Source organism: Simochromis diagramma, unplaced genomic scaffold (assembly GCF_900408965.1).
Source record: "Simochromis diagramma unplaced genomic scaffold, fSimDia1.1 OVJJ01000107.1, whole genome shotgun sequence".
Taxonomy (NCBI): Eukaryota; Metazoa; Chordata; class Actinopteri; order Cichliformes; family Cichlidae; genus Simochromis; species Simochromis diagramma.
In genome coordinates, this window is record NW_024387209.1 from 9,722,432 (window position 1) to 9,748,897 (window position 26,466).

A 26,466-nucleotide genomic window follows, 5' to 3' on the forward strand; every position below is an offset into this window, starting at 1 on the left:
AATCCCAGGTGTCCCTGTCTTTGTTCTCACTGTGTGTGCCTGTGCACGTGAGCCTATCAGTAGGTCACCAGCAGAAAAAGTTTGATTCATGAATGCTGTCAAAATGCAGAAGAAATGCTGTTTTTTTAAATGACTTCTTTTAATTGAAAATAAAAAATATAATGAGATCACAGAATGCACACATTCACACTCTGATCATTGGCCTGAATTGATGGGCTGCCTGCCACGTAGCTGCAGCTGGAGATGCAGATGTCATTTCCCAGTGTTTGTTTTTTAATTAGAGTGCCATATACTGGGACATTACATCCCCAATAAAACACTGATGACTTTGTCAAAGGAGATAAAAGTGTGTGACAAATATCAGGACGTTTAATTTATGCAATTTTAGAGTTTCATCATTTTACTAACTAAAAAAGTAAAAATGCTCACACAGTTTTTATATTTTTACATATTTACTCAACTTTTTTCTTTTAAAAGGGGAAAGTTCTCCTTCACTTTTGGCCTGAACACTTTGCATTGCACACAGTGATGACCCCACCTCCGTTCTCTCCACACCCCACTTGGCTCAAATCACCCCCTGATGGGCAGTGTAAACAAGTGGCACTGTGTATATCCTCCATATAATCTGGATTTAGCTCGGTGAGATCACAGCTGTTGGAGCGAAAAGCTCCCCCCTCCCTTGTCGGGACTGCTCAGCTGCATTGTGGGAGGTTCTCTTTCAGTGCCACCTTTGTCTATGAGTGTGTGTGTGTATGTGTGTGTGTGTGTGTGCGTGTGCGTGAGAGGGAGAGAGAGAGAGAGGGCGAGAGAGAGAGAGAGAGAGGGCGAGAGAGAGAGTGTGCCCCTGATGACAGGTCACAACAAGTCATGAGTAAACTTCCCCTGTGGCAAGACATGATCTTGGTATACGTGTACTCCTGAAGGGAAAACACTCACAAATTCATTCATACTGTTAGGTTGAAATCTCATAAACGCAGACTGTCGTCACTTTTTCTGTCTCGCTCTTGCACACACATGTAAGCACATTGCAAATCAAGAGAAAGATTTGAACCCCTCAACAATTCGAATTAGGAATATTCGAGCAGAGTAAAACGTTGTTCCCAAACTAGAAGTGTTATTTATAATTGATCATAACCTAAAGATATTTTCTGCTGCATCATACAGTTTAATACAGTTCCCATCTGTTGCTTTAACACTTTCAATGTTATTATATAATGCCCTAAAAAGCTTTAACATAAAAACCACATTATCCCCTTATATATCATAACATGATGTGCTTTGAAAATAGATAACCTCTATAAAAATGTGCTCTAAAAACTTCTATTACCCCAAGTAAAAAGACAAAAGCAACAGAGCTAATTGTTGTAGGCTAGCTAACAAGCTAGAACTAAAGCCAGAACAAAATGGATTTATTTTTTAAGCATTCACGACTATAGTAACCAAACACGGTTACAGACATTGCTAGTTGATGGTTGGAGGTGCTCATTTGTTGGGTAACATCAATTTCATTGTTTTAAAAAAAAATAGTCGAATGAGAAGCGAAAATATTTTAAACTGGTTAGCTTTTTTTAAATGTAAGATTTCTTTGATTCGCTGCAACAAAAGGAGACACAAATGGTGCCAATAAAAATAATCTATAAAAATCATTATCTTTAAAGATAAATATATTTTGACAAGATGCTTTTTGACTAATAATTAAATGAGTTAAATGAGGCTGAAGCTAAACTTGCTTAGCCCAGCTAAACTGCTGTTAGCTAGCTTAACTAGCTTAGAAAGCAGTAACAGAAGCTCTAGCTAGTTTCCTAAACCTAGCAAGTAAGTTTTGGCTGTAGGTAGAGGATTTCATGAAATTTAGCATGATTACATCATGTTAAAAATTTTCATTTAAATGTAAGTTTATTTAAAAATTTGAGTTCAATTTTGACACAGCAAAAGTGAGACAATGTTTAATTTAGAAAACATATATTTAAAGCTAAAACAGACAAAGAAGCCAAAAGAAACATTTGTGTAACATCGTGTTTTCCCCTTTAAGTTTTTCTACTTTAAAAAAGCAGAATTAATTTTGTAGGTATCAAATTTATAGAATGTACCAGTGGTGAAATTATGTGCTAATACCAACAGAAATAGTTTAAATAATATGGCTGATAGTCCATTTACTGTCTGTCTGATGTTGTTTATTCATCCTTTTGTACCATAGAAACAAAGAAAATATATAAAATAAGAAAACTGGGAGTCTTTCAACTGTTCATCAGACTAAGTTTAGACAATTATGTACTAAGTACCAGTACTTTAGTATGTACTAAGTTCATTGACTCAAATAAAAATTGGCTGCTACCAATAGTAAATGTAAATTGTCAACAAGTCCAAGTCCAGAGTGCTTTTTTTCTGATATTGTGCATCCATGCTGTAAGTTTTTCTCTTTCTCTCTATTATAATTTTTTTCAGTCACCCAAACAAATAATGTTTGCTGCACAGGAGCTGCGTCTTTGTATGTCAGCATTGTTTTCCTGCATTTTTTCCTGCATATGATTTTCATATAATTTTGTTTAATCCCTTTAGTAGGCAAAAGCATGTTTTTTACACATTTGTAACGGCTCCGCACATATTTTCTCCATGCACCCTGCGTTTCTACAGTGTACACTCAAACACACCGGGTGCCAGAGACATCTCCTGACAGAGCACCGAAACAAATGAATACAGTGTTGCCTCATACAGCTGGATGAGCTGCAGAATGTTACGCTCTCCATTTTCTCAATGTCAGTCCAAGAAGAAAAGTAAATAAGTATAGCTCTTCTCATTGCCGTGTGACAAATTTTGGTGGTCTGCATGAAGTGTAGAAAGAGCAATCTGATGTGGGACCAGCTGGACATCTGCAGAAATTTAGGTAAAAAGTTGAAAGAGGAGAGACATGAAAAGGGACTCTCTCATTGTCTCCAGCTCTCTTTTCTCTTTATAGAGGCAGCTGGGAAGGAATTACTAAACTTCTCTACTTAGCAGCACCACAGTCACAGGGTAGTGATCTAAGAAGCTCTTTTAAATGGCTCTCTCTCTCTGTCTGTGTGTGTGTGTGTGTGTGTGTGTGTGTGTGTGTGTGTGTGTGTGTGTGTGTGTGTGTGTGTGTGTGTCAGAGAGAGAGAGCCCAGAATGTCTTTTCCTGCCTTTTTGCACGGGTGCCTTTTATTGTGTGCGCCTCTAAAAGCTCTCCTATTTCTGCGTTGATGTGTATTTTCCAGCAGCTTGTAGCACGCTGATTAAACAACACTTTGAACACTTAAATTGAATGAACTACTGAGGTCACCTCCCCTTTTGTTTGAATGGCAGGTGGTTAGCCTGCATGTTTCTAATAGGAACCCCACTTTGTGTGCTGTCACTGTTCAAAGTGTTACAAGAGGAAAAATGTTTCTAAATGTTGGTTCACCTCTACATGATGTAGATGGTTTTTCGAGTGTAGCGTAATCATCGATACATTTAACATGAATGTATCTGTGTTAACTGTAGTACAAGAGGTGAAAACTACAGCAAATATAATCACGTTTATGCGAATGAATATAAAAACTAAAGAAAGCTTGTTTTACTTTTTACCAAATTGGCTTAATTATTACATTATTAGAAATTATGAGAAGATATATATTTATATAGATTATTATTTTTTCATTATCACTGATTGCTTCATGGACAAGAGGCTTTTATAGCTGGTCAGAGTTATTGTGAAATCATGATAATGCACTGATGATGTTTGAAATTTTTTGTAGGGGTTATAAAGTTATTTATAACTTTCAAATTCATCTGTAAAGTTAGCAACAAAAAAAAAGATCGATGGCATTATTGCTACTTTGGGTTTTTTTTCAGATTTTCTAGATATTTTTAATCATTTTTCTTTTTTAAGAACAATAAGCGTGAAGTAAAAATACAATACTGTGATAAACTTGGTTTGCTTTTTCAAATATATGTTGTGTTATATTATATTTTTATGCATATTGGCAACATTTTGTTTTAATTATCACTGATTTCTTATCAAAAGAACATTTACATTTTGTAGTAAGGATAATAACTGTTATGTTTAAAATGAAATATTGTTATTGAGTTAGTAAATAAAGTAACATTGTAAGTAATGATATTATCATATGTGTGTAATTTCCTTTTTTTCCTGAATATGTTACAGTAATGGTTAAAGACTCGTTACCCATCACAATGCATTTGTTAAAAAAAACATAAAATAAAACAAATTAAAAATATTCATCCAAAAAAGTAAGCACACAGTCCACTGCCTTAATTAAATTTGATTAATGGCATTATTTTTGGTTTGCATGTTTTCAAGCTTTATAAAGATACCCGAGAGGTCTTATCCTGAATTTGCTTCCACAATACTGAAAGTTAAAACTGTCTATTAAGATGGATAGCTTTAGAAAGAATGAAGATCTCTTGTTGCTAATACAATGTGTGATTTTTGTCCTGTAGCAGAAAACACACACACCCTTTTTTAGAAGAGATGTCAAAGCTGCTGACAAACAGTTTGGGACTAAAAGGTCACCATACACTGATCACCGATAACACTCGGAGGCGATGCAAAGAAGCTGAATTTTCTTTTTTTGCAAAAAGGAATGATACTTGAGTGCAGTGTGTGTGTGTGTGTGTGTGTGTGTGTGTGTGTGTGTGTGTGTGTGTGTCCACGCTCTTTGATCTTGTTTGCTGCTACATTTGGAGCCTCGTGAAAGAAACTTTCCTCATAATGGAAATCTTATTTAATTCTTCGACCTGCTTTGTGTGTGTTTTCGAACAGCGGTGCTAATGCTGCTGTGTTGCACTTTCTGGATATTATATAACACGGCTGTTCTCGGGGTGAGCCTGGTGATAATGCTTCATTTTGTGCATGCGTGCTGTACCTGCTCGGAATCCAACTCTTCCCCCTCTTTTTTTAAACGGCCCAGATTTCCAGTGTGTATTCTCTTTTTATTGCTTTCATTTGCATATAAATTAAATCCATATTGTGCCTGCGAGGCAGACTATGCTAACTATGCAAACGATCCCGGGCTTTTCTTTGTTTTACAGATAAACCCTCGGCTTCCTCAATGACAAGGTGGGAGGGAGGGATGGAGGAGGGGGCTAGAGGAATCCTCTCGCTGTTTCATAATTGTATGAATTTTAAATACACTGTCATAAGATCCTCTTCCGCATTCACAGCAGGGACTGGAACTATCACTATAATATTAGACCTACAGGGTTGGCTGACCGTGAAGAGGCAGGCAGCCTTTGCACCTCTGCTCACACATGCGGGCCAGATGGCCAAAGACGCAGGATTTGGAAACACTACTGTCCTTGTTTGTGTGTGTGTCTGTGTATTTTTCCTTAAACATATCCGCCAACTCTTGTTTTATTCCCGAATACATCGAAATTATATTAAAGTATATTTAATCGATGAGAAACAGCGCACATTTCATCGCATCTGCTGCTTTTGAGCGGCATCAGCAAAACAAACAAAAAGTAGCACATTTTTTTTAACAGAGAGAAAAAAATCCAACTGAAATTAAGTCCTATGAATATTCAGTCACACATTATAGCGGTTAGTGACGTTAAATTAGTCCTTATATTAGTGTGGGGCCTCTGGAAGCCCCTTCAAGGACCCCTGGAGGATTTCGCAGGCTGCAGGAGATGCTGCAGGGCCAGTTATTATCATTCTGCTGCTACCTCACATTCACTATGAAAAACAGGAACCCTTAACTATAAAAAGGTGTGTATATATAATGTATTTTGCAACTTCTACGGTCACTTTTTGTAATTTAAACCTTTCTCTTTATAATCGAATTCGTTTTTTTCTCGACATGCGCAGTTATGTCTGCTGGTCGCTTTGAGGGATAACAGGCAAACAAATAAAGATTTTTAAGGTAAAATCGTTCATTAAAATCTGCAACCTGCCTTTAAAGTTCACGATCGTCGTTATTGAAATCCATTATTAACACGTGATGCTGCGCGGTTATTAAATCTGTGCTCTATAGGCAGAGCCGAACGCAAACGCACTTGAAATAATTAAAGCTCCTGAAACGCGAAGGCCGTGAACGCCTCTGCAGGCTCGTTAGCTCTTAATTAAATAATCTCTTGTATAGAAGCGCCGGAACAAACAGAAACAGCGCTCATCGAGCTCACAAACGTCCTCCGGATGCCAGTCTTTTTTCTTTATTTCAACCCCCCCCCCCCCCCCCAAAAAAACAACAAAAACAAAACAAAACAATAAAGTCAAAGAGGAGAGCTTTCCTCTTCTTTGTTTATGTGCGCCACAATCAAGTGTGTTAAATGTGTAATTTAATCCAGGTCGAGATAAATCGGCGGGGATACTAAAAGGCTCAGGTGCCTGTTTTTAGCAACGAGGGGATGCTGTGAGGATTCTCACTGGACTCTATCGCTGACATAAACTCCAAATATTACAGTTAGAATTACCGTGAAGTGATATAACTGAAAGTGAGCACAAATAAAAAAAATATTCACGTTTTCTTAATAATTGGAGGAAAAATTCAAGGTGGCAAAAAAAGAAGGCAGACTGTTCAGCGTAGACTAGTCTGATACTAATACTTCAAGAGTCACAGTTTCTCCTTTTGATTTGGGTGAAATTAAATGGATTTCTATAAGTTTTTCTGCTGCTGACCTTGGAGTGCGACACACACACACACACACGCCATGCCACAGAGTTCACAGCCAGGCTCAGTCTAACCTGAACCTGAGGTCAAGTCAGGCCGCGCAGGACGGAGAGACAGAGCGCTTCTCCCCAAACCGCGAGTTCACGTTTCTTTAGTATTAACTCCAGCGTGCGCGTTCACGCTCCAGCGTGTCCGGAGAAAGTTGAGCAGAGGCGTGAAAACCTATAAATGCCCAGAATAGTTTTAATAGGTGAAATGGTATCCATCAAGGAGGCGCTGAAACAGGACCTGCTGTGCGATATATTTCTGTGTGTGTCTCAGTTTGATATGAAAGCTCCGATAAAGACTTCACATAATCCGCTGTTTTATAGACAGACGGAATTTAAAAAGGCCGGTAATTACACTTTCCTCCTTTAAACACGTTATGTGCCACGATTATATGTCCGTGTGGGCGTTAATATGTTGGGGAGTCCAGGCAATGTAGCTCAAGTGAAATAATATTAATAATAATAATACCCAGAATTCCCGTAAATTCACCATATTGTAAGGAATCATTGTGACATGCTGACAGCTTATCATAGATTTAAATATGTTTTATTCTCAAATATGGCAACAAAACGCTTTTATTTCTTTCTCTTTTTTTATCCGTGGAAATGTATGTAAGAAATAATAATTTAACCCATTAACTACCGCTCTCTCTCTCTATCTCCCTCTTTTTTTAATTTCAGACTACATGTGAACATATTAAAATCTTTGGCTTGTTTGGCTTGACTGATGTGTTGAAGGGAAAATATGGCGCAAATATGGGGAAAAGGGGGTGGGGGCAAGGAGACCACAAGAACCTATAGATCCTAAAAAACAGTGAGAACAGACAGAGAGGAGAGAAAAAAGGACCGGCGTGAAGAGACGAGCCTGAAATTAAATATACCGTATACAACATGATAACTGTGTGGCTATATAAACTTTAATAACGAGCGTTCATTTATATAACTATGTCCATATACTGTTACCATAAACAGAAATCTGTGTTTTTAAATAGCGTCCCCCACTTCTCCTTCTTCTCCCAGTTCGTTATGTCCAAAAGAGTCCGGCCGCTCATTCGCTCTCCTCCTTCTCCTCCTGCACGGTGGTCGTTGAATGGTTGTAAAGTCCTTGAGCCATGAGCTGCAGGGCCAGGCCGTTCTTGTAACCGCTGGCCTTTTTAATCTTGGCCCTCTTATTCTGGAACCAGATTTTAATTTGGGACTCGTTCAGGTTGAGTTCCTGGGCCAGAGACTGTCTCCGCTGCTCCGTTATGTAGCGGTTGGCCTGGAACTCGGTTTTGAGTCTCTGCAGCTGCTCGGCCGTGAACGCCGTCCTGGGCCGCTTGTCCTCCTTGCCGCTCTTTTTCTTCTTCAGTTTCCGTGTCCTTGGGCCTGGTGTGGAAACAACAATGGGAAACAAAGATTTATTCTAAGGCTGGACACAGTCTGACACCGAGCACCACTTTTTTTCTCTTCTATTTTAAAGGAAAGAAAAACGTGAAAGCGTCTCTCTGTGAGCGATGATAGCGCCTTATTATCTGCTCGGTATGCCCGAATGTAGGTCACGAGTCTGTGCGGGAATGATGTGGGCAGGTTAGCCTGTGCTGGGGATGACTTCTATCAAAATAATGTTTTGATGTTACAGTAAAAAAAAAAACAGCACAGAGAATGAGCGGAACTGTTAAAGCTGGACGCTGTGCAAACACAACTTGTTTTAAATCAGAGCAAATAAATATAAGCCTTTGGTGGAGGAAGTGGAGGGGGATTGTGGGAGAATCTCACGATTGATTATTCATTACTATTTGACATGCTGAAGGTCTGCCTCACAGGTGAGTGTGGGACGTGGGAGACAAAGTAGCCAATCAGAAGAGAGCAGCAGCAACCCAAACAACAACAACAAGAAAAAAACGCTCCAGTGCAAATGATGAGACTTGTTAAAGCCTTATGAGCCTTGTCCTATCGCTCACACGTGGAAGTGTTACACTGGAGGTGCAGAGATACAGATATCCTCCCTGCACACTCCACAGCTCCACAAGCTGCAGCACAGCTAATGGGACCTCATCCGGGGCTGCTTGATCAGTTATGACTGCAGCAGCGCGGTATTTTCACTTCAAGGACCCGATCGAATAAAGCTGAAGCAGCAAAAAAGAAAAAAAAAAAAGCACGGGAATTTGGTCACGTAGCTGAATATATGAGTGCGCATTGATCCGCTGATTAACTGTGTACTGCGCACATTTAATCCAGTGGGACAAAGGAAGCGCTGTCGCTGTGATACAGGGCAGGCTGGGGAGCTTCGGGTCTAATATTAGATTTCATAAAAAAAATAATAACAATAAGTCGCAGAAGGACTTCTGCCTTTACCCTGACACATAACCACCACCATTAAAGCCAATAAAACCTTCCGCACCATCACATAGGCCGGCCTAGAAGCTATGAGGCACGCGCGCGCGCACACACACACACACACACACACACACACACACACACACACACACACACACACTGTTTCAAAGATACATCAGCATCCTGTATGTTTAAACTGCTACACATTAAACGGGCCTAAAAAGTCATTGCATGACATATGCAAACACTCGAACCTGTGTGGATTCAAATCTTTAAACGCATTCAAACTCATCTCTAAATCGATGCATCTTCTGCATCAGCTCAGAGGGGAGAAAGCAGATAAAAGTGAAAAGAAACGAATTGCTTTCAGAAAAATAAAAGCAGCAGTGGTGGAGGTTAGAAAACAGATCCATGCCTCTTTAAGTATTATTATTTTTAGGCTAAAATTCGGGAGCAAAAACAGAGAAAAACATTCCAGCTTTAGTTCTGTCAGACTAAACAAATTAATCTAAAATAACCGGCAAAAACACGTTAACCCGTGAAAGACCAGACAACAATACATTTGATTTTTTTTAATAACCGTTCGGACTTGTAATTGGGTTTAATAAGGTATGAATCCTTGGCACTGTTGTTGGCTTGTTTTACATTACTTTGGTCTTTTCCGCACAAGGGAGGAAACATTAATATTAACAGAAAAGCCAAATAAGTTTCATATATTTTTGTGTAGTTTGCTTTATTTTGAGTTTTTAAAAAGTTTTTTTAAGAAATACATAAAAAATAAATCTGCTCGTGACACTGCCTGGGGCCCACATCAGCTTTAGCCCCAATGTGCTTCAACTTCACTCTGAATTCATTTACTTAATTCTTCACTTTGACTTTTGTCACCTTGTGCTTCCGTTACACGCTCCATTATAAACTGCTAACCACTTTTACTTCAGCGACTTCTTTTCAGCACTTTACCCCCCGACAGTTCTTATTTTCGAAATCAAATCCCTTTGTTTTGATTGGCTGGAGCACCTCGGTAAACTATTTAAACACTCACGTGCCAATTTTAAATTCCCTCTTTTTCTTCACGCTGGCACCTGGAAGAAATGTATTTGACATAGCGGAGAGAAACACAAGTCATCCCACTCCAGCACCCCACTCGATATAATTCGGGGACTACTAGCGCCTTACCAGATGAGGGCCGGTCCGAGTACCGCGTACAGTACACCCAAGCGGGCCACAACAGCGGCTGGCTTTCTTTTGCCATGGGCGGAGAGCCTCCATTGCTGCCGCTCATGACCATAATTGACGAGGGGCTGTCTGCGTATCTACCAGTCCCGTTGCTCGTCGATTCGCACTGCTTCGACGAGTTCTGCTTGGAAGAGGGGGAAGAGGACGTGGACGACGACGAGGAAGGCGACGACGAGCTGCTGTCGCTGCTGCAGTTGGAGTCCAGGCACAGGCTGCCGGTGTGTAGCGGCCTCGCGCCCAGCGGGTTCACGTTTTCCCGACCCGACGTCTGGCTCCGGTCGCGGTAGCTCGGCTCTTTTCTGCAGCCGAAGTCCGGCCGGAGGATGTTGTCTATGAAAAAGTTCGTGGTTCTGTGGGCTTGCTGGGCTGCCTGGTGGGGTAAAATCATAGCAGGGGATGGCAGGTTCGGCGACAGGGACATGCTCTCCTCCTCGGTTGTGTCCCGGCCGCTGTTGGGCTCCTTCTGCTCTTCCATAGCTGGTGACCGTGAAAAACGTCGGCCTCTCCACGCCAAACTCCACTTGTTGCTCACTCTCCCGTCCCCTTCGGTATCCAATTCAGACAGACAGCATGTAAAAAAGCCTTTTTTTTATAACTAGAATAAACACCTGCGTTCGTTAACAATATCACCTAAAGCATGTCCTCTCCTAACAGTGTTCCGAGACCTGGCATAGCGAACAGCTCCACGTTACAGCCAGTGTCCCTGTCGCTCCTCGGTGCAGCATAATATCTGTGTATTCGCTCTTCCCAAACTCTCCTAAAACCGTTATCTCCCCCCCGTGTGTGTGTGTGTTTTCTCCCTTTCTCTTACACCCAGCCGGAAGCACGTGTGCGCGTACACATAAAGCAACCGGCCAATCAGGAGGGAAGATCGTCCCTGTCACAATTGACGCTGTCCAATTAGAGCTGTGGCTGTGCTGCGGGCGAGCACGCGCACGCAGCACGCGCTTATTAGTTGGATCGATTCGGGAGAAGCGCACGTGCACAGACGTAATACACAGCAAAACAAAAACAAGCGCGGAGACAGCCACCATTAAAAACACTGCTCAGAAGGGCGAAAGGGTTTTATTCCACATCGCTACATGCTCTTTATTAAGCACATTTTAGTTTTACAAACTATTTGAATGCAAACGCACTTTATAAAAATGATGAAGGAATAATAAAAATAAACAAATAACAAGAATAATTTTAGAAAAATAGGACTACTAGCATTAATGTTTTAGCTAAAATGTAAGACCTTCTATTTGGTGAATTTTGCAGCGTAAATACTGTTAACCGTCCAAGTGTAAATTACATTATATCACGTGAACTGACATCAGCTGTGTAAAACATATTTCATTTTAAGTGGAGTGTTTTAAGTATATGTATATTTAAAAAAATATTTTTATGTGTCTTCATAATATTAGATAAAATATAAACAGAAACATTTTGTGCGCTAAACAGCTCCTCCGTAAAGTGCATAAAATGCACATTGTGGATTACAGCATTCGTTTCTACAATCTCATCAGATGATTTACCCTTGTTCTTTACTTCTCATTTATTTTTTTCTTTTCTCTAACAGTGAAATACAACGAGGATGCTGTAATTGAGAACACCTCAAAGCTTGTATTGTTAAAACCACCAACAGCATCTGTACAGCGTTACTTTATCCCTTAATCACAATTTACGTCCCTTTAATATTTTGATAAGCTATTACAGAGCCACGAATTTGACATGAACAAACCCAAAATTCCGAAAAAGTGACCCAGTAGTTATTTAAAAAAGCACAAAAATCAAAGTTGAACAGTAGTAGTCTGTACAGTGTGTGTCCACATAAAGAAAGGTAACTGTATAGGAAACTATACAGTTCCTCTAAGTAGCTAAGACTTTGACTTAAAGTATGATTTTTGTGTTTTCCACAGCAACACGAAAAACCAACATGTTTGCGTTTCCCTGTGATATTTCAGTTCACAGGAGGCCACTCGTGAAAGGGTATAGGGGAGGCTGGAAAACAGGAGTGTGTCCCGATAATAGGTGGCTGCTGTTTTTTTTTTTTTTTTCCTTTTTTGTGAAGATCTTCAGAAATTGCCTCCAAGCTCTAATTGGCGATTTGAATTAATAATAATATTAATAATGATAATGGCAACAGCGTGAAAGTGGGGGACGTGTTGATGGTTAACACGGCCGCGGTGAAATCTTCATCCGCACGGGGGTCGGAGTTAAGGATGAAGGAGGGGGTGTGGAGGAGGGTGTGGGGGACACCATGGCTACTTAATTAAATTCCAATTAGGACAGTATCAATATGGCGTTTAGCCGCAGCGCCATTGTGGCTAAATGAGCACTCAGTCCTGCTCTTATCTGGCGCCGCAAAGAGAGGGGCTGCTCGAGAGGAGCTGCAAAAGATAATTTATAGCTTTTAATTAGTCTTCATTCCGCCCGATGTGCCCGGTGTTCATCACCGGGAGCGGGGGGCCGGAGAAAACCCCGAGTCAAAGCCGCTGTCAGCGCTCCCTGGCAGGGCCCTTAATCAAAGTGAAGCAGGGCCCGTGCTACAAGCCACGTAATTTCCAAGGTGCTGATAAAGCTTGTTGAATAATAGCGGGGGCCCTCGGAGACACCATTTACAGAAATGACTTTATTGACGGCTTAACGTTGGTAATTCATTTTACCTTTCATGTATTGGGAGCCGGATTTGTCGCCGTAATAGGATGATAAATGCACTGACGGATCGCAGCCCCGGTTTTATTGAGTAGCCTATATACTCCAGGAGCCTCACTGGTACACACACGCACACACACACACACACACACAGTCAGCCCTGATGAGCTGATGTAAAAGTGTGTGTGTGTGTGTGTGGACTGCACCTGGACTAAAGCAGGTTTCTCCGTTGTTTTAAGAAGCACATTGTTTCTTTCCTATCTGCGAGGTTCGGTGAAACGAGAAAGCCTCGCGAGAAGCAAAAGCAGAAAATCTTACATTTATTTCTTTAAAAAATAAAAATAAAAATCCTGCTTCACTTTCTCCACGTCCTCACTCTTAAACGTCACTGGTTTCATCTGTGTTTGCTATAAAACCAACAGTTTGGGCATTCATTCAAACACTATGCTTGATTGATTTTTCTTTTTCACACAGAATTGCTAGATATAGAGTTGTATTTTGAAAGTTCATAAAGATGTATAATAAAAAACGCTTGGATTAAACACAAACATACTTTTTTATATTTTGTTTCAAAGTTTAAGAAATAGACCCGTTATTAACCTTTCAAATATGTGAACAAATGATTAGTTAAGCATTTGTTCCACATCCTCAAAATACTGCATTTATAATTTCCACACCAGCTAAAATGAAACACTGATGTATTTTTTGTTGCTTTATTTTATTATATTTCCCGATTGAACCATGTGTTTGGATGCGGTTTGTCCTCAAATCGTCAAGGATATTACAAATGTTTCCAAATGACAGCATAATTGTGACGCTCGGCGGAAAGTTGTGAGGTTTTGGATGGGCTGTGTCTTGGTGCTGCAGGTGTTTGTGTCTGCTGCCATCTAGTGGAGGATGACAGGAAGCGCAGTAAATGATTCTCTCCAAAATTATGTTGGGTTTTTTTGTGTGCATGCTCATTAAGGTGAAGTAAGGGAATAAGCCAGTATCACCAAATGTTGTTGTTCCTGAGTAAGAGAGAGTGAGAGTTCAGCTAAAGCTGGTATAAGCAGCGGCTGTAATCAGTTGGCTCCACCAGAGATTAATTCCCGGTGAGCATCGACTTAAATGCAACTGTTTTTAAGATGAACAAATATGTTTTTAATCCGGTGATGAATGCAAATAAAGGTGACTCTTAACGTTAACCACTGCGGGAAGTCCCGGGCTTACATCCTCATTTATGTTCCCTTTACAAGTTAAAAGCGACCACGTTACTTTGGCGCCATCTACTGACCACACTGCGTAAATAGTTTTTTTCTTCTTGCTGCTCCCTTTAGGTGTCGTCACAGTGGATCGTCAGTCTCCTCTCCTCTTCTGCCCTTCCTCCTGTGTCACACCATCGTCTGCATGTCCTCCTGCACCCGCAAATCCCTTCTGTGGACTTCCTCTTTTCCTCCTGCCTGGCAGCTCCATCTTCAACATCCTTTGTCCATTTACATGCCCAGACCATCTCAGCACTGCTTCTCTAACTTTATCACTACAGTTCAACCTGAGCTGTCTGTCTGTCCACCCTGGTCACTCAAAAATAACATCTTGAATCTTCAGAGTGAAATACTTTTTATTAAATTCTCATTACATTTATTATTACCTTTGAAAAGTTCAGTTACTTTACAAACCGAGATTTAATGTCACAAACAGGTGGCGCTTACCCCTCAGTTAATGTGTTACAACAACACACTTACTCGCTCAGGCTACAATAACTTTGCACACTTTGCACATCATGTTCTTAGGTAGCTGGTATTTATTTCAGAATGTGTATTTATATTAATATTTAGATAAAGATGTATATTTTTTATAGACTGTAAATACCATATAGTCCATATTCTATTCCTGTCACCAAGATAAATTTCTAATTTGTGCACAAACTTGGCAATAAACGTCATTCTGATTCTAAAATTTTGTATCCATGAGTGAAGTAATGTTATGAATCCATTAAATCCTGGTTTACATCCACCAAGATCTTTCTTCAAGGTCACCTTAACGATTTATTCATTGAAAACTGACACAAAACCTTAGAACTTAGAAACTGTGATACCTAAAAGTGTAGTGTTTATCATCAGCATATGAAAAGTTACTGTTTAAGGATTTAAAATATCACATCACAATTTGACTTCTACTTCTAGGTCAGCAGATTGAGCTGAAGGTCAAAGTGATAATAATGCAACATAAAGCTATTTAAAACTATGCTTGCTGCCATTGTTTGCAGTGAAAACATATAGGTGAATATATTAGAACTTTCAGGTTATTGTATTATGACTTTGTTTGTACATTACAGCAGCAGGTTATAAAATGATTTTTTCACACTGTGCATTGATGTAGAAAGCAACTTTCAAGTAACCGATGAATGGCAGTCAGTGCAAAACATTCATCCATGCAGCTCCTCTCACTGTTTGTTGGAAATCTTAAAGGGGAACAGTCATGCTTTTCCTTGTTGCTCAATTAAGTTTCACATGATGAAGTCAGACTATAGCCTGGTAGGATGGCCTGCTTTGGCAAGTCAGAGGAATTCTCATTTATACCGTTTTATATATAAGGCAATACTTAGATTGCTGTCTTCCTATATACAGGGAGTGCAGAATTATTAGGCAAGTTGTATTTTTGAGGAATAATTTTATTATTGAACAACAACCATGTTCTCAATGAACCCAAAAAACTCATTAATATCAAAGCTGAATGTTTTTGGAAGTAGTTTTTAGTTTGTTTTTAGTTTTAGCTATTTTAGGGGGATATCTGTGTGTGCAGGTGACTATTACTGTGCATAATTATTAGGCAACTTAACAAAAAACAAATATATACCCATTTCAATTATTTATTTTCACCAGTGAAACCAATATAACATCTCCACATTCACAAATATACATTTCTGACATTCAAAAACAAAACAAAAACAAATCAGCGACCAATATAGCCACCTTTCTTTGCAAGGACACTCAAAAGCCTGCCATCCATGGGTTCTGTCAGTGTTTTGATCTGTTCACCATCAACATTGCGTGCAGCAGCAACCACAGCCTCCCGACACTGTTCAGAGAGGTGTACTGTTTTCCCTCCTTGTAAATCTCACATTTGATGATGGACCACAGGTTCTCAATGGGGTTCAGATCAGGTGAACAAGGTGGCCATGTCATTAGTTTTTCTTCTTTTATACCCTTTCTTGCCAGCCACGCTGTGGAGTACTTGGACGCGTGTGATGGAGCATTGTCCTGCATGAAAATCATGTTTTTCTTGAAGGATGCAGACTTCTTCCTGTACCACTGCTTGAAGAAGGTGTCTTCCAGAAACTGGCAGTAGGACTGGGAGTTGAGCTTGACTCCATCCTCAACCCGAAAAGGCCCCACAAGCTCATCTTTGATGATACCAGCCCAAACCAGTACTCCACCTCCACCTTGCTGGCGTCTGAGTCGGACTGGAGCTCTCTGCCCTTTACCAATCCAGCCACGGGCCCATCCATCTGGCCCATCAAGACTCACTCTCATTTCATCAGTCCATAAAACCTTAGAAAAACCAGTCTTGAGATATTTCTTGGCCCAGTCTTGACGTTTCAGCTTGTGTCTTGTTCAGTGGTGGTCGTCTTTCAGCCTTTCTTACCTTGGCCATGTCTCTGAGTATTGCACACCTTGTGCTTTTGGGCACTCCAGTGATGTTGCAGCTCTGAAATATGGCCAAACTGGTGGCAAGTGGCATCTTGGCAGCTGCACGCTTGACTTTTCTTAGTTCATGGGCAGTTATTTTGCGCCTTGGTTTTTCCACACGCTTCTTGCGACCCTGTTGACTATTTTGAATGAAACGCTTGATTGTTCGATGATCACGCTTCAGAAGCTTTGCAATTTTGAGACTGCTGCATCCCTCTGCAAGATATCTCACTATTTTTGACTTTTCTGAGCCTGTCAAGTCCTTCTTTTGACCCATTTTGTCAAAGGAAAGGACGTTGCCTAATAATTATGCACACCTGATATAGGGTGTTGATGTCATTAGACCACACCCCTTCTCATTACAGAGATGCACATCACCTAATATGCTTAATTGGTAGTAGGCTTTCGAGCCTATACAGCTTGGAGTAAGACAACATGCATGAAGAGGATGATGTGGACAAAATACTCATTTGCCTAATAGTTCTGCACTCCCTGTATGTTCCCTGCTTGCAATGAAACATGCTGGTTGTTATTGTCTTTGTCTGCAAGGTTACTTGTTGGTTCCTGTTCCATTTGCCCGAACTGAATTTGGTAAAAGCGCTTTTGTCCATTTAGCACCCTTGACTTGGAAAAAACTGCAGAACGACTGGAAAATGACAGAATTAATTTCATTTAGTGCTTTTAAACCTAAACTAAGAATCCTTGAGGCCAAGTCCATAACATGCAACTGTGTCAATTAGATTGATTGTCATTTCAACTGAATTTTTTATTTGAATTTTATCTTTATTTTATTTTATTTTTCATTTATTTTTGTGTGTTGTTGCTGCCTGTGTTTAATTGTGTAATTTTTGTAACTGTGAGACACTTGCTGCTGCCTATCTTGAAAAAGAGGCTTTTAATCTCAGAAGGATTGCTTCCTGGTTAAAAAGGTTAAATAAAATAAAAAATAAAAAAATATGTGCAAGCAATCGCTGTGAGACAAAAGCTCTAAATGCTTCCTTTTTCTGCTCTTGGTTCTGTATGATGTCAAGGAGAGAGAGTATGGCTAATAAGGATATCGTAGATACAGAAGTCAAACCCACCTGCTGTTCAATTCTTTTGTTTATTAGGGGCAGCCAATCATCATCATCATCATCATCATTTATTTATATAGCACTTTAAAAACACACCTGGTAGACCAAAGTGCTGTACAATACAAAAATGCATATAGTAATAAGATAGCAGAAACCAGACATAGCAATAAAATTAATTTAAAAAAAAAAGTCAGTTACCCACAGAGTTAAAAGCCAGGGAATAAAAATAGGTTTTTAATAAAGTCTTAAAAACTGGCACTGATGTAGCCTGTCTAATATGGAGAGGAAGGTTATTCCAAAGCACCGGCGCTGCAACAGAGAACGCTCGGTCTCCTCTAAGTTTCAGCCGTGACTTTGGGACCGAAAGCAGCAACTGCTCAGCTGACCGAAGGGAACGAGTGGGGACGTGGGGCTTCAACAAGTCAGACAAATAAACAGGTGCCAGAGATTGAAGAGATTTAAAAACCAATAAAAGGACTTTAAAACGGATTCTAAATTCAATTTGAAGCCAGTGTAGAGAGGCCAAAATCGGAGTGATGTGATCAAATTTTCTTCTCCCAGTTAAAAATCGTGCCGCAGCATTTTGCACTAGTTGCAAGCGTGACAAAGTGCCCTGCCCAACCCCTATTAAAAGAGAATTGCAATAATCCAAATAAATCTAAATAAAGGCATGAATAACACTTTCCAAGTCACGCTTGGAAAGAAAGGGCTCAACCTTCATTAAACGTCTGAGGTGACAGAATGCTGATTTTACCACCCCGTTTACATGGTCATCAAAGGTAAGTGCAGAATCAATTTTAACTCCGAGATTTGTGATCGAACTCTTTAGTTGGGAAGTCGAAGCTGCAAGATCAACATCTGGAGTGTGAGAAAAATGATTTGGGCCAAATAAAATTGCTTCTATCTTCCGATCATTAAAATTTAAAAAGTTTTTTGCCATCCATGCTTTGACATCAGTAAGGCAGTCAAGCAGAGGTCGACTTGGGAGACTATCAGAATGACTAAAAGGTAAGTAGAGCTGGCAGTCATCTGCATATAGATGGAATGGCACTTTATGTTTTTGGAAAATCGCACCAAGAGGCAAAAGGTACAGTGAAAACAATATTGGCCCAAGAATAGATCCCTGTGGCACACCCCAAAGCAGAGGGGCCACAGAGGATAAAGCCGACCCCAACTTAACACAAAAGGTCCTATTTAAGAGATAGGACTTTAACCACAAAAGTGCCGAACCAGAAATTCCCACACAGTGCTGTAAGCGGGAGATCAGCAAATCGTGATCCACTGTGTCAAATGCAGCGGTCATGTCCAACAAGACCAGAACTCCATATTTACCATGGTCTGTTGCTATCAGGATGTCATTCATAACTTTTACGAGGGCGGTCTCCATACTGTGAAATGGCTTAAAGCCGGACTGAAAGATTTCTGACAAATTAGAGTCACTCAAGTAGTCCATCAACTGAGTATAAGCAATCCTTTCCAGAATCTTACTAAGAAAGGGAAGCTTAGAGATGGGTCTGAAATTTGATATGACTGAACTGTCTAAGCCTGGTTTCTTAAGTAAAGAAAGAAAGACTGATATTAATAATGTTCAGAATGTGTGGTCCGATGGTAGGAAATACCTTTTTAAGAAAACGGGGAGGAACAACGTCATTTGGAGAGCCACATGGTTTAGCATTCAACACAAGTTTCACTAAATCAGATACAGAAACGAATCCATCTGAGGTGGACAACTCAGGAGGATAAGAAATAAGTTGGTCAAACAATATGGAAAACCGCTCGGCGGTATCTGAGCCAAAAGCACGATAACATCGAGCAGGTACAGCCCGCTTAACAACAGGAGGAATCAGAGGAAAAGGTAGCTTTAAAAGAGTTTAAAAAGAGTTTAAACTTATTATTTCAGACTGAGTACAAGCTGAGGTGATGGACTGAGACCCAGTGTAAGATAATTACAGCTCATTTCAAGCACTGAGTAATGCAAAGAGCCTCTAGAACGGATAAAAAGGCTCCCTATTACGTGGTAGAAATAGAACATGACACCGTGAACACAATAAAATACATTGTAATGGAATTAAAAAAGACAGAAAAAAACCCCAAAACTGGGCAAACACTAAAGAAATAAAGACAAAAGGAAAGCAAAAAAACAAACAATGTTTCCATTTCAGCAACTGGAAGAAAAATGCAGATACTACTCTGTTTGTCCACCAGATGTCAGAATAAAACAGCTGAAATTATTCCAGTGAGGCGGAACCCAAACAGACAGCAAAAACACTGCATTAACCACTAAAGACCAGAGGCCTGCTGCAAGGTTGATGATTTTTCTTACTGTTACTATCACTCATCTTTCATAAAGGTCATCAAAGCCAGAAAAACCAACAGCAAAGACGTCTTTCCTGGATAAAAAGACCAAATAAAAATGTCCCTCTGTGGAACTTTGTGAACTGAAGCACTGGGGCTGTAAAACCACACAGCAAAACCCACCACCACTGCAAAAAACTCATAATTAAAATAATGTCGTTCACAACAAGGAGTCTTTAAATGCAAATGTCTAATGAACAGTGGACCCAAAATGAGTATCCCACCTGTTTCCTGCTTTTTTGGCTGTTTGACATCTCCTAACATCGTGCCACGAGTGTCAAAGCGCCACACATTTGTGCTGAGGAGACACAAACCTTAACGAGACATCGCAAACAAGGACAAGTTTTCAACTTTGCGGCACTCAGTCCCGTCTACTTTCTGCCACACACACAACTCCCTTCAAATATTGAAATGCCACCAATGTACAGGGGACATGTTTGCATACTAAACGGTGATTATCATTCACCGAGTGAGTGTCCGTCTCTCTCTGTGTCTCCACGAGGTCCGGACTTTCTCCACTAATAATACATGAAGGGTTCCTCTCCCTCATCCATTAATCAGGAGGGAGGCTGAGGTAACGCAGGGCTGATCTTTGGCCTTCGCACACACACGCACACACACACACTTCACCCGCCATTAATAATTGAAGGGATATTAATGCAGATAAATAATTAAGCTTTGGGGGATCTCTGCAGAGTTCTAATGAGAGGTGGGCGACAGATTGCTCCTCAGTCTTATTACATCTTAAGGAGAAGTTTGTGAAAGCTTAAGGTGATGATAAATGGGGGCCATTTAGTAATTGGCAAATTAAATCAATGCAGGCACTCCGTGGAGCTCCATGCATTCTCTTTCTGGAAGAAGAAATGTCTTCTTTTACGTCTGTGTGCTGAATTTGACCTCTTTTTTGGGCATGTTGGTTGTTTGGTGACCTCTAGGAGGCTTAAATTAACAGTTATTTATGGAATACTTCAACGTATATTTAGATAAGAAATTTAGTTTAAACGTTTGTGGTCCCCTGATGATGACTCCTGATTACCTCAGTTCAGCCCATAGAGCCAAATAATCAGGCTGTAGGTACCCACGTAGCCTCTGTAATGAGTTTCTATTCATACACAATGATTTTAACTGCTTTAAAACTAGAAGTTGCTATAAAAGACAACGATGTGGTGCTATAAACATAAATAGGTAAGGGAGTCCCAGATGAAGGTTTGATGTTTCGAAAATAGTCATCTTATCCCAAACGCTACAAGCTGTCAGGACAATAGCTTGTCTGTTAAAGATGGACACTGTTAAGTCACCCACTGTGTGTGGGATACATTTGCAAGGTTGGCCAACACCACAGGATCATTCTTAAATCAACACAGGCCTTCTGCTCAGCCTTTCATGATTTACATGAAAATTTATGTTGCAAATTTTGCTCACATAGAATGAATACAGAAAAGTTTTATATATTTTCCAAATTAAATAATTTAAATAATATTATCATTTTAATATTATTAATAATAATAATTTTACCTACTTAAAAAAAGAAGTTGGTAGACTAGATTTGCATTACCAAACATGTTATACTTAGCTGCTACATTTAGCTTGCAAATGTTGGTTAGAAGACCAGAGGCTGTGAAACTTCACGTTTAACTCTCAGCATGTACCTCATTGTATAATGAGCTTTCTGTATGCCATATAGCTATCAATATTTATGTCAAGTTGCCTTTTAAATCTCATAAACCAAAGACTTTAACAAAGCTAAAAACAAGCTAGCAATTTTAGAGCCGTGGCACTGGCAGCGGTCTCCTCCTTTGCAGATCTCACTACTAGCTTTGTGAAGCTGTCCTTAGCTCGCAAGTGGTTCTTAAAAAGTGACATAGAGCTTTGTGGAAGCAGACAGGCACTTACTGTCACCCCAGGACAAGATAACTCACAGTGTAAAGGCCATCCTCTATGCCATCGTGCTAGCTGACATGACTGACACAGCGGCAGGATTGAATACATTCCACTGGTCGGTGGGTGTGTGCCAGTGAGTTGAAGCAAATGTGCCAGGAATACAGTAACATTCAGCTATAATGGGCTGCATATTCTAAAAACGAACACGTTTGTAACTGTGAACCAAATGAGAAACTTCTACAGATGTCATCACAACTTGTCTACTTGGGTTGCTCTCCACTTTATGATGTGATTTTCCTTTTTTCCCCCTGCTTTTTTTATTCCATTTTTTGTAAAGTTACAGAGAAAAAAATATAATCAACTCATGGAATGACATACAGCCACCACATCAAGCAGCTCAGGCAGCTTTTTACACATGATTGAATGGGGTTTTGGTGTATGCATGTATATGTGTGTGTCCTCATCAGCCATGCTGCCTGGAGCCAATCTAACCTTTCAGTCAACTCTCAGAGGATCATCCCTCTCATCTGGCATCTTTCGGCCTGTCATTGTCATCAGCCAGCAGAAAGATAAAACCTACAGTCCTTATTGGCTTTGTTACAAAAAGAGGCGCCTGCTTCAGTGACTTATTTCATTGTAACCTTTTCTCCCATATATTCAGGAATGACAGCCCACGTGACACAGGATTTCAAAATCTTCCGCAGAGACGCTGTGATAAATTAATAATATCTCAGATAAGTCCTGATCAGATGTGAAAGCTGACAGATGACAACCATTTTGCATAGCTTGACTAATAAAAAAGAAAATATGATGCAGTTCACTGTGGTGAATTTAAACTAGACTGCTTTTTTTATGACCAGAATTCAGTGTTTAAAGGTCAAGGTGCCTGTGACCTCACAAGAAAACACGTCTTTGGTCGTTACTCAACAAGAAGCACTCAGCGAGTGCAAACCTCTGCCGAGGCAGCTCAATCTCTGTATTTACTTTTAAAGAAAGTCTTTGTTTTCTTTGTTACCATTTCAATACACTTGACATAATTTTGAGTACAATTATTGTTATTTGTTATTTATGTGGATACAGTACATGTGTAGCATTCATTCCATTGTGTAGTAAAATTGGTTTAAATGTTTAGTTATAAATATGAAGTGCAAAACGTTTTTGATTACAAAATAATACTTACTCTGGAACATGTATTCAAATTGTAACCTGTTACTGTAATGTACCTAACAAAATAATACAAAATAATTAAACTGTACTCAAAAGGGATCACATGCCAACATATTCCCTTCATTCTGAAAACAGCTATATATGGCATTATTATCACTTTGACCTTCAGATCAATCTATTGACCTCGGAGGAGAAGTCTAAGGTCAAATGTGACATATTTTAATTTTAATTTAGTCATCATGCAAATTCACTATTTATAAGTTTGAGGAAACCTGCAGTCAGCTGAGACTAAATTCAATTCAGTTTTATTCATACAGTGCCAAATCACAGCAACAGTCACCTCAAAGTGCTTTATATTGTAAGGTTGAGTGTACGATAATACATACAGAGAAAGACCCAACAATTATATGACCCCCTATGAGCAAGCACTTTGGCGACAGTGGGAAGGAAAAACTCCCTTTTAACAGGACAAAACCTCCAGCAGAACCAGGCTCAGGGAGGGGCGGGGCCATCTGCTGCCACCGGTTGACTGAAAGTCGCGACTTGGATGAGTGAAATGTTTCTCCCACTGAAAACACTACATCCAGATGACCAGATTCAACCTTCTGGCATAGTTTCTGAGTCATTAGCCTTTTTGTCAGTTTTTCAAGTTCACCTTCAAGACTGTGGTGGATGTAAATCTTAATGAACCTCCCTTCAAGTGTAACTACACATCACGCTGACAAAGCCTGGATATACTCCAAACACTTGATTCACTCATTCAGCACTGTCTCTTTCATCAATTAATTTTTTAGCTAATTCTTCTTCTGACACCATTTGTCAAATTAACTGGAAGAGAATGGATCAACTCGAAGAGGGAAACCAACACCAAGCACAAGTTAAAATGCTAGCAAGTGTGTCAGCAAGTTGCATAGGCACTACATAGACTCAGCGCAGAAATATGAATTAAGCTTTATACTTTAACAGATTTTGCATCATCTTTTGCACCAAAGAAGCTAAGGTGAACCCAAAGATTTCCAATCCCAATGAAGCTAAAAATAGCTGCTTTTCCCGCCCAAGAAATTTAGGCTGTTGGCTTCATGTTAAGAGCTTTAGAGCGGCAGGAGGTGAATGGTTGAAGGCTCTAAAACTGTCAGTCACGATGGGCTGAGGGAGGAGGCTGGACATTAATAATGACAGTATCAGTGAGAGAGAAAGCAGGGAGGAGGTGTTGGGAGGGCAGAGGTGGATGATGGCTGACAGGATGGGAGAAAGAGAGGGATGTGTGCTGGAGAGAGTCATTGATTTCCGTGTACTCTCCTTTAGCTCTCATTATGGCCGAACAAGACAGGGACGTGTTTTTCTGACAGTTATGCTGTTTCCTCTGCGTGTGAGCTGTTTCATTTCAGTGTACAAGAATCGAATGCCTTCACAGAAATAGAAAACAAATCAGCATCTGGAGATCTGGATAGAAATGAAAATTTATGAGTGATTTTAAGTCTAGAACTAGGATCAGGTTTATAGAGGATCTTAAAAATGTTGCGCTTCTTTGAGACCATCTTTAGTTTATTGCCGCAGAGCAAAAATATCACTAAATATTCACACTGTTGATAAAAGTTAGCTGATCAAATATATATATATATATATATATATATATATATATATATATATATATATATATATACACATATATACATATAGATAGATAGATAGATAGATAGATAGATAGATAGATAGATAGATAGATAGATAGATAGATAGATAGATACAGTGGGGCAAAAAAGTATTTAGTCAGCCACCGATTGTGCAAGTTCCCCCACCTAAAATGATGACAGAGGTCAGTAATTTGCACCAGAGGTACACTTCAACTGTGAGAGACAGAATGTGAAAAAAAAATCCATGAATCCACATGGTAGGATTTGTAAAGAATTTATTCATAAATCAGGGTGGAAAATAAGTATTTGGTCAATAACAAAAATACAACTCAATACTTTGTAACATAACCTTTGTTGGCAATAACAGAGGTCAAACGTTTACTATAGGTCTTTACCAGGTTTGCACACACAGTAGCTGGTATTTTGGCCCATTCCTCCATGCAGATCTTCTCGAGAGCAGTGATGTTTTGGGGCTGTCGCCGAGCAACACGGACTTTCAACTCCCGCCACAGATTTTCTATGGGGTTGAGGTCTGGAGACTGGCTAGGCCACTCCAGGACTTTCAAATGCTTCTTACGGAGCCACTCCTTTGTTGCCCGGGTGGTGTGTTTTGGATCATTGTCATGTTGGAAGACCCAGCCTCGTTTCATCTTCAAAGTTCTCACTGATGGAAGGAGGTTTTGGCTCAAAATCTCACGATACATGGCCCCATTCATTCTGTCCTTAACACGGATCAGTCGTCCTGTCCCCTTGGCAGAAAAACAGCCCCATAGCATGATGTTTCCACCCCCATGCTTCACAGTAGGTATGGTGTTCTTGGGATGCAACTCAGTATTCTTCTTCCTCCAAACACGACGAGTTGAGTTTATACCAAAAAGTTCTACTTTGGTTTCATCTGACCACATGACATTCTCCCAATCCTCTGCTGTATCATCCATGTGCTCTCTGGCAAACTTCAGACGGGCCTGGACATGCACTGGCTTCAGCAGCGGAACACGTCTGGCACTGCGGGATTTGATTCCCTGCCGTTGTAGTGTGTTACTGATGGTGACCTTTGTTACTTTGGTCCCAGCTCTCTGCAGGTCATTCACCAGGTCCCCCCGTGTGGTTCTGGGATCTTTGCTCACCGTTCTCATGATCATTTTGACCCCACGGGATGAGATCTTGCGTGGAGCCCCAGATCGAGGGAGATTATCAGTGGTCTTGTATGTCTTCCATTTTCTGATGATTGCTCCCACAGTTGATTTTTTCACACCAAGCTGCTTGCCTATTGTAGATTCACTCTTCCCAGTCTGGTGCAGGTCTACAATACTTTTCCTGGTGTCCTTCGAAAGCTCTTTGGTCTTGGCCATGGCGGAGTTTGGAGTCTGACTGTTTGAGGCTGTGGACAGGTGTCTTTTATACAGATGATGAGTTCAAACGGGTGCCATTCATACAGGTAACGAGTGGGGGACAGAAAAGCTTCTTACAGAAGACGTTACAGGTCTGTGAGAGCCAGAGATTTTCCTTGTTTGAGGTGACCAAATACTTATTTTCCACCCTAATTTACGAATAAATTCTTTACAAATCCTACCATGTGAATTCATGGATTTTTTTTTCACATTCTGTCTCTCACAGTTGAAGTGTACCTCTGGTGCAAATTACTGACCTCTGTCATCATTTTAAGTGGGGGAACTTGCACAATCGGTGGCTGACTAAATACTTTTTTGCCCCACTGTAGATAGACCTTTTAAGTAACTAAGAATTTCAGATTAAAAGCACATGAAAATTTGTTTCTTGCCCTTCCAAGTGTTTCTGCAGCAACAACAAGGCTATAG

At 40.1% G+C, this 26,466-nt stretch overlaps 1 protein-coding gene and 1 long non-coding RNA gene across 3 annotated transcripts; one reads left to right on the forward strand and one right to left on the reverse strand.

Annotated features, from left to right (window-relative positions):
- Positions 1 to 7,207: 7,207 nt before the first annotated feature.
- Positions 7,208 to 11,021, reverse strand: en1b (engrailed homeobox 1b). Of its 2 annotated transcripts, none has more exons than XM_040051617.1 (2): positions 10,172 to 11,021; positions 7,208 to 8,056 (listed from the first exon to the last, which is right to left on the reverse strand). In XM_040051617.1, exons 1-2 carry the CDS (start codon positions 10,704 to 10,706, stop codon positions 7,725 to 7,727), a joined length of 867 nt encoding a protein of 288 aa, XP_039907551.1. In that variant the 5' UTR covers positions 10,707 to 11,021; the 3' UTR covers positions 7,208 to 7,724. The 2 variants fall into 2 exon arrangements, with proteins under 2 accessions (XP_039907551.1, XP_039907552.1); XM_040051618.1 differs by having other exon boundaries at positions 7,208 to 8,044; positions 10,172 to 11,020.
- Positions 11,022 to 16,991: 5,970 nt separating this feature from the next.
- Positions 16,992 to 18,043, forward strand: LOC120746245. Its single transcript, XR_005698814.1, has 2 exons — positions 16,992 to 17,037; positions 17,819 to 18,043. It is a non-coding gene; the product is annotated as an uncharacterized LOC120746245 (long non-coding RNA).
- The last annotated feature ends 8,423 nt before the right edge of the window (positions 18,044 to 26,466 follow it).